Here is an 8,851-nt window from a genome sequence, read left to right as displayed (position 1 = left end):
TCAGATATCCGCCTGCCTCTGCCTCCCGAGTGCTGGGATTAAAGGCATGCGCCACCACGCCCGGCTTAAATCATTTTCTTTCAGTTTTAAGGTTGGGGCTACGTTGTAGTTCCCAGGCTGCCAGAGTCTCAGATAGGGAAACCGAGCTGGCCAGCTTCACTTGTCCAGTACACAATCTCTGCCTGGTCCTTGTCCAGGGACAAGTTGACAGTCCATGAGGTGAAGATATTCTAGAGAACCAACTAGCATTTCTGAGGTCTCTGGGTCCTTGGTCACAAAGCCTCACAGACTCACACCTGCTCATATCTCTACGGGGGCAGAAGGCACCAGGCAGGCAGGCTACTCCTGCTGCTGGAGACTGCCCTGTCCCCTACCCAGACCCTTGGGGGTGAGTGTGGAATCAAAGGGAAGCAGCCTCTGTGGGGAGGGGCAGGGTGGCAGCAGGGAAGCCTTGTTGTCCCAAACCCTCAACCCCTTCTCTACCAGTGTCCTGAATCTTGGTGCCCAGATCCCCTTCTCATCCATGCACTGGCCAGGGATCACTGGGGGAGTGTGGGGGTCTCACTGCCCATCACCAGGCTCACAATCTCTGCAGTTTTCTCAAGGAGCCATGGTTCACCTCTGCTGGCTCTGTGGATGAAACACAGTTGGTGTGCTTCAACAGCGACACAAATATAGACAACTCTCTTTCATGCAACAATTAAAAAAGACCTGAAAGCCTGGTTTGTAAGTGCACAGCTTTGATCCCCTGCATTCAGGACACAAAGGCAGAATTGTGAGTTCAAAGCCAGGCTGGAATAAACAGGGAGCCCAGGATAAACAATGATGGCTACACTGAGAAAAAAAAAATTCTGGGAAAAAAATCAAAATACAAACAAACAAACAAACAAACAAACAAAAACAAAAAACAAAAAACGTGCTGCAAGCAGGGAGCCTCATCAAAGAGCTTACTGTATTCCAACAGAGCACACCAAATCCAGAGCCTCCTTGGCACTCCAGTCAGCCCATGCAAAGACACCAGCTCCTGATGTATTCACTGCAGGATGAGAATGATCAGCCAGAGGGAGATCAGAAACCCAGGAGGTGACAGGTAGTCGTAACTCATGTCTTTAGTCCTAGCACTTAGAAGGCAGAGGCAAGCAGAACTCTCTGATTTTAGGGCCAGCATGGTCTACAGAGTGAGATCCAAGTCAGCCAAGACTGTTACAAAAAGAAACCCCATCTCAAGTACAACACACGGGCAGACACAGCCCTTGGAGGTGTAGGAGGCTCAATGCAGACAGGGGACCATCTTGGGTCCAGTGCCTTCCTACAAGTTCTCAAATTCACTGAGGCTCTTGGTGACTCACAGAGCCTACACTAGCCTGGGTTGGGACACAGGAAGCTGGCATGGCATGTCCTGCCACTAGACACTTAGACCTGCAGGCCCCAGATTTGGGGCCCTGGAAGAAGACACTGTTTTAGTGATCCACCATGAAGCCATGGAGGAAAGAAAATGTGGGTGCATGTGCTCTGGGGAGAATGAGATCTGCAAGCAAACAGAAGCACCAGTAGGTGGCGCTGTGAGTTCTGAGTTTGTGAACTAACTAGGAGCTGGGCTTAGTGCAGCCCTGGCAGGCCAACCAGCCTCCCTGGCATGGAGATATTTGATGCAGTCAGAGCTGTCCACAGAGCTCTGAGGTTGAAATGGAGAGAGAAGCTTTGCCTCAATTTCACTGTTTGGAGTTCTGAGCCTTCTTAATGCAGCAATCACCCACCATACAGGCAGCAGAGCAGTCACCGGATAGAGCCATCAAAGTCACTGGCATCCTGCTCTTCCTCTCTCTTTAGGATTTATATGCAGTCTCCCAGGGTGTTTGGGCAGATACCACCTGCATCTGATGCCTCAACTGCCACCTTACATACCGGATGCAGGAGCTGTCAAGGCAGTTACACAAGGCCCTGAGAACCACACCTGCTGATGGGCTTCAGCTTGGCCTACATCTTCTGAACCAGCACCTCATGGCCAGAAAGGACCAAGACCACTTAGCACTGCCAGTTACAGGAAGGACTTCAAAACAGCCACAAGTACAGTCTAGAGCATCTGAGGGTCTCCTAGTGCCTGGTTTGCAAAACCAGAGGACACTTCTCCCAGTTCCTTGGATTCAGTTTGCTGTAGACCTTGGTTACCTCAGTCTGTTCATCTGGTCAGAACCTGTACTAGCTCACCCTCGCTGGCTCTGAAACCCTGGGTCCCTGCAATTTCACCAAGTGAAAAGAGACATGCCCAAGCCTCCCTGCCAGCACTGCAGACACATTTTGCTCCTACACAGATTCAAGAAAGCCACCAGCCTGCAAATGTCCATGAACAGTCCACCTTGTGCTTGTGAGGTCTGCAGTGTGCCTGGGTCTCACCAGGGTACCCAGCTGCAGGAGCTGGCTCTGCATACCCAGGAGCCCAGGAGGTTCTGATACCTGTAGCTGTCCCAGATGAGGATAAGAACTCAGAAGCTGAGGTCAAAGTTGACAGCAGAGAGGACCTGCCCTCCTCTTCATCCTGCCTGCTCACTGGGAGCCTCTGCTCATCTGACTCCCAAATCTCAATGACCCCAGTTGCCTGGGTGAAACCACAGCTTACTCTGGAGGCTGTGGACCATACTGCTGTCCAGCCATTCCTGGGCCTTGAAGTGAAAGGTGCCCTGTTAGTATGACCATAGTGACTTTCTGCTCAGCAGGTCTGCTGATTGTACAAATCAGGGCTGGTGTGGGAGCAATGTTATAGCCATCTCCCTTTGCAGACATTCTGGGAAAGAAGCCGACAGTGCCTGAGACCTTAGTCACCTGAGCCCTGACCTTCATGTGGGTCAACACTGCTGCTTCCTGCACTTGTCAGGAATGCCACCCCACATTGCCTGGGTGAGCATCCTAACTCCCCAGGACATGTCTCAATGCTCTCCTTAGCATTTCAAAGCAGGACTCTGAGGTCTGAGGTCTTGAGTGTGCATAGGAATCTGCAGTGAGCCAGAGGCCAGAAACTAAAGGAGGGAGTTGACTCTAGATGTGGACATGGGTTCTGAGGGTGAATCCCAGGCAGGCTGGCCTCAGACATTTGTGTGTTGATGGGGAGCACAGGGATGCCTGGAGAGGGACAGAGAGTTTTCTGAGTGCATTGGAGGCGACAGACAAATCCATCCATCATTGTGTGTATTGTGACTGTGTATGAGTGTGTTTGTGTGAATGTGTGTGTGCCCATGCTTGTATGAATGTCCATGTACTTATATAAGTATGAGAAGACTAAGAGAGTTGGAGATGAATGGCTTTTAGTGTTAAGAGACCTCAGAAGGAAATATTGGAGTAGTTGGCTATTTTAGGCAACTCACAGATCAGGACAAAGATGAAAACATCTTCCGATTTCTCAGAAGACAATGCAGGCATGGGATCCACAAAGTAAAAAGGCCCCTGAGAGGTTGAAGAGAAGTCATGCTAACAAGGGAGGATGATACAGCATGAAGGAAATATGAAGAAGCTGATGGTCTGGTGCTGCTGTGCAAGACTGATATTTCCACAGTGCAGGTGGAACCTGACAGGAGACTTTTAGGACCTGCTGTGGATCTAGCACAAAGATGTTTGGACCCATTTATTTATGTATTTAGAACACAGATTCCTGAGCAGTCTGGCTTGGCAGTGTGACCTAATGCTAACACTAAGCCACTACAGGTGAACACAGACCACTGGTCTCTGTGTGAAACTGTGTGGTGCTTGCAGGTCCGAGCCTCCTGCTTTGAAGAAAACATCTCTCCACTGCGCTCCAGAGCACCTGATGCCCATCACAGTGGGGTCAGATGTGGAGGTAGGAGGGAGCAAAACAACTGCTCTAACACTGAAGGTTTCCACTCTGATTACCACCTGACATTCTGGGCAGGGCTCAGATAGAGGATGCTATCTATACACAGGGCTATATGTACAGGAGGAGTCAGGACAAAGTCCCAAGTCCTCAGAAGTGGCTTTATAAGTAGAGGTCTGAGGAGGACGGGGCTGAGAGCTGGGCTGAGGGCAGGGCTTGAGTTGGTTTCACATCTTGCTCTTGCTGTCATTGGCAGTTTTCCTGCCTGGGGATAGTTTTTTGCAGCAGCACCTCCCAGGCCCATTGGGAGGAGGTTCCTAGAAAAGGAAAAGTAGCTGTGATTGCAAGATACCAAGTCCAGGATTTATATCACTGTCCTGAGCCCTCCCTATCCCAGGATGGGGACCCTTACGAGTTGCCCTCTACTTCTCCTGCTGCTGGTGACCGCCCTGGCCTCGACCCAAGCGGGCAAGAGTGAGTGGGGGTCGCGAGGGAAAGGGCCTTTGTGGGGAGGTTCTTGGTGGCACTTGGAAAGCGAGTTGTCCTGTCTCAGCCCTTTCTCAGAGCCCCAGTCCTGCTCATCTCCAGGTCTGCACACCCTCCCAGGGTCCCAAGAGGAGGTCGGGGGTCTCACGTCGCTCCTCCCCTAGGCTCACACTCGCTGAGGTATTATGCCACTGCCATGTCCCGGCCCGGCTTCAGGGAGCCCCGGTTCACTGCTGTGGGTTACGTGGACGACACGCAGTTCATGCGCTTCGACAGCGACTCTGAGAATCCCAGGGCCGAGCCATGCAAGCCTTGGGTGGAACAGATGGAGCCCGAATATTGGGAGCAGGAGACGCGGAAATTCAAGGAGCACACCCAGAATTTCCGGACTTGCCTTCAGAACCTACTCCACCTGTACAACCAGAGTCAGGACGGTAAGTGACCCCCCTCGAGTGTCGGAGGTCACGTCCCCTCACGAAATCACTGAAGGGATATGGGACCCGCTGTGGGTGCCTGAGTTTTGCTTTAGGTTTGAGGACTGTGCCTGAACATGGGCGGGACTGTGTTCATGCCCGGGCCAGGTCCCCACACTATCCAGGATATGCACGGATGCTACGTGGGGCCAGACGGTCAGTTCCTACATGGGCACTATCAACATGCCTATGATGGCCACGATTACATCACCCTGAACGAGGACCTGAGCTCCTGGACCGCAGCAGATGCAGTGGCTCAGATCACTCAACACAAATGGGAGGAGGCTGGAGTGGCAGAGGAATACAAGGCCTACCTAGAGGGCACATGCGTAGAGACACTCCACAGATTGTTGGAGGAAACTCAGCAACACTCAGGTAAGTGATGTCGTTTGAGGAACAACCCTCTCTCAGCTCCCTTGTTCTCTGATTGGGGGAGAAAAAGAAAGCAGCTAGAATACTACCTTTGTCCTGCCACAGGATACAGAGAAGGCTTCTAGTTTTCTTGACCCAGTATCCAAGAGGGGGAGAGGGGCTCTCCTCAATATTTCCCTTCTCTCAGGACAGTTCAGAGTCTGTTTCAGGATGGAAACAGAGAAGATCTCTGGAAGAGCCAACAGTAGCCCCCTTCAGTCTGCAGGCCTTTGGAGCAGTGGCTTCTCTGGGGCCCTGCTCTCTGCACACACTGGGGTCACTGGAATCTGACTCTGGTGACACCAAATGTCTCAGACCCACCCAGTCTGGAGCAGGAGTCTCTTTCTCAGCAGGTGGTGAGAGTCCTGGAGTACCTAGGCCCTTTTACACAAATCCTAGGAATTCCCAAAGAACAGATTATCTGGATGGCTGCGGAGGGGTTTTGAACCCTCTCAGCACCCAGCTTTCCTACACCTCCATGGGATTGATCATCTAAGCACCTGCAGTTTCCAGGAAGAATGAAAGATGTCTGAACTTTCCAACTCTTCTCTTCAGACCCCCCAAATACACACGTGACCCATCACCTCAGACCTGAAGGTGATGTCACCCTGAGGTGCTGGGCCCTGGGCTTCTACCCTGCTGACATCACCCTGACCTGGCAGTTGAATGGGGAGGACCTGACCCAGGACACGGAGCTTGTGGAGACCAGGCCTGCAGGGGATGGAACCTTCCAGAAGTGGGCAGCTGTGGTGGTGCCTCTTGGGGAGGAGCCTAGATACACATGCCATGTACACCACGAGGGGCTGCCTGAGCCCCTCACCCTGAGATGGGGTAAGCAGCTTATGAGTGCATATCTGGGGTCCGGGAAAGCTGGAGCTTTCTGAAGATCCTGAGCTGGTCTGGGCTGAGTGCTGGGGACCTAACCCTCACCTTCACATCCTTCCCAGAGCCTCCTCCATCCGCCGACTCTAACATGGTAATCATTGCTGCTCTGGTTGTCTTTGGAGCTGTGATCATCATTGGAGCTGTGGTGGCTTTTATGATGAAGAGGAGGAGAAACACAGGTAGGAAAGGGCAGAGTCTGCGTTTCCTCTCAGGCCCTTCTAGAAGTGTGCTCTGCTCATCAATGGGAAACACAGCCACACCAGTCATTGCTACTGTCTTTAACCTGAGTCTGCATCCATTCTGTAAATTTCCTAGAGTTAGAATCTTCCTTCTTTTCTCACAGCTTTTCTTCTCACAGGTGGAAAAGGAGGGGACTATGCTCCAGCTGCAAGTAGGTGTGGGAGGCAAGATTGTCTCTGAGGCTCTTGGGGTGAAGCTGGAGCTCAGGAAGCCCATACTAGCTCCTCCAGCCCCACCTGTCAGTCTCCTGAATGTCGTCTTTCTTCTACTGCAGGCAGCAACAGTGTCCAGGGCTCTGACTTATTTCTGAAGGCCTTCAAAGGTAACACATGTGGTCTGGGATTGGACCTGAGGCAAACAGTAGAGGACTGGGTCCCAGGTCCACTCAGATCTAGATCTCTGAATGAGAGGTGGGCCTTAGAGATGGTTTCATATTGAATGTCCTGACTCTTATTTTTTACCCTGAGATAGCCTTCCTGTGGGAACAAGTTCTGACTTAGAAACTACAAATGTCTNAAGCTATTTGCTTTTCCTCTGTGCACAATGGGAAGACCTGGAGACCAGGCTACCCTAGCACACAAGGACCCTGTCCCTAACTTCCCTGTTCTCCTTCCCACAGCCATCCTTCCTGGNCCAGCACGCACTAAGGGACATCTGCATCCTGACAGCTCCATGCTGCCCTGAGCTGCAGCTGCTCACTTCCACACTGAACATAAGAATCTGGATATGAACTCGATTGCTCAAATCTTTGAGCTGAGGGTTGATTAGTCGGTAAATTAAGGGACTGAGAATACTCAGAGTGCTGAGGCAGAAATAAATGGCAGCATGGAGAACCTTCCAGAAACTATGTTTCCTGTGCTGAGTGTCAGGTGGAACAGGAGGAGGTTGTGGTCATGCCTATCTAGAGCCCAGCTCACGACCACTTTGGTGTGGTCTGGTCACTCTCAGCTCTGTCCTCCTGAGATCTTTTGTCCTTGTCACTTGGTGGAACCACAGACTGACAGACTCCATGATCCAAGAGACAGGGGGATGTCCTTAGCCTTGTCCTTTCCCCAGGATTGTAAGCAGCCAGGGCAGCTGGGACAGGTCACAGCATTGGCTCAGTCCTGGCTCTGCCTCTTCACCCTTCTTCTGTGTTTATTTCTGCATCACTTTAGTTTGTATGGAGGAGTAGGCCCTTTCTGGTTCCTGTGAGTGGTGCCTGTCTTATTCTCCTTTGAGGTGCCTGATTAATGGCAGTAAGTGTTTTTCCATCCTTGTTCCCCAAGGCCCGAATATGCCCCTACACTCGGGAGACTGCCTTGAGGACATGAACTTCTCCCAAGGAGAACATGTCCTCCTTCCAGGGCCCTTGCCTTGAGATTCTACCCTCTCTCCCCCCAGTCTTCCAGAGTCTAACTCCTGTCTGTAGGATCACAGAAAGGACAAAGGAACAGGACCTCAACTGGAAAGCAGTCCTGTGGGGACTGTGTTCTACCCTGATCCACTTTGTAACATGTTATTCACCCTCACTCAGAAAACATGCATGGCAGAGTCACAAGTTTCTGAGCTCACGTTTCTGGTCCTGAGGGCAAGCAATTGTCTGGGAGCAGCTACACAGTGACTTTGTGTTGGATTCTCACACCAACTCTTGCTAAAAGCTTTCCAGCTTTGACACTTCACAGCAGGGCTCTCCAGTGGAAGGTCTTCCTGGATGTAGAAGGCTCAGCTGCTGTCAGAAGCTAAGTGGTGGAGGGATTGTGTGATATAAGTAAAAATAATTACACACTTAAGTATTTTTAAATCAATATTCTAAACAAATTTTGCACACTATAAGGTGACTTTATATAAAAAATACTTTGTTTAAACACTTAAACCGGTTTTTAACCTTAGAACTTTTCTCTTGGGGAAAAACACACCAGGACTTGACTTCTGTCAAATCTTCACTGGAAAAATACAGATTTATCTTCTGCCTGTGAAAATGAACATCAAATCTGCTGGTGGTACTCACATTATTTGTGGTTTGGTTTGGTTTGGTTTTCAGGCAGGGTCTCATTATGTAGCTCTGACTGTCTGGAACTCACTCTATAGGCCATGTCAATCCTCCTGTCTCTGCCTTCCAAGTGCTGGGTTGAAGGCAGGAACCACTATGGCCTGTAGAGACTGCAATGAGGTCTCTGCCAGTTAGGTTGTAGGTGAAGTATGTGATCACACTTTGTGAAACCAAGGGCTCTTGGTTATGAGGATTCCCACACAGTTGTTCTCAGCATCAGTTATTGATTTGTTTATGTATGTATGTATGTATTTAATGTAAAATATTTAATGTAAAAAAAGAGCTGTCCTGTAGGTGCTGGGAATTGAACCCCAGTCCTCTAGAAGAGCAACAAGTGATTTTAACCACTGAGCCATCTCTCCAGCCCCTGCAATATCAGTTCTTTTTTTTTTTGGTTTTTCCAGACAGGGTTTCTCTGTATAGCCCTGGCTGTCCTGGAACTCACTTTGTAGACCAGGCTGGCCTCGAACTCATAAATCCGCCTGCCTCTGCCTCCCAAGT

General features: G+C 50.5%; 2 protein-coding genes across 2 annotated transcripts in view; one reads left to right on the top strand and one right to left on the bottom strand.

The window, feature by feature from the left end:
• LOC110312199 (H-2 class I histocompatibility antigen, D-B alpha chain-like) overlaps positions 1–7,041 on the top strand; it is a 12,893-nt gene extending 5,852 nt beyond the window's left edge. The window contains exon 8 of the mRNA XM_021185752.2: positions 6,938–7,041. Within this exon, the coding sequence (XP_021041411.1) occupies positions 6,938–7,002 (65 nt within the window). The 3' untranslated portion in view covers positions 7,003–7,041. The remainder of the gene's footprint in view (positions 1–6,937) is intronic.
• The window catches only part of LOC110312205, a 7,464-nt gene continuing 2,557 nt past the window's right edge, over positions 3,945–8,851 (bottom strand). The window contains exons 2-3 of the mRNA XM_021185762.1: positions 6,124–6,227; positions 3,945–5,205 (exon numbers count right to left, since the gene is read on the bottom strand). Coding sequence (XP_021041421.1) covers positions 5,044–5,205; positions 6,124–6,227 — 266 coding nt within the window. The 3' untranslated portion in view covers positions 3,945–5,043. The remainder of the gene's footprint in view (positions 5,206–6,123; positions 6,228–8,851) is intronic.

This window comes from Mus caroli, chromosome 17, assembly GCF_900094665.2.
Source record: "Mus caroli chromosome 17, CAROLI_EIJ_v1.1, whole genome shotgun sequence".
Taxonomy (NCBI): Eukaryota; Metazoa; Chordata; class Mammalia; order Rodentia; family Muridae; genus Mus; species Mus caroli.
The sequence above is the reverse complement of the archived record's forward strand: the minus strand, read 5'-3'. Positions and strand labels throughout refer to the sequence as shown.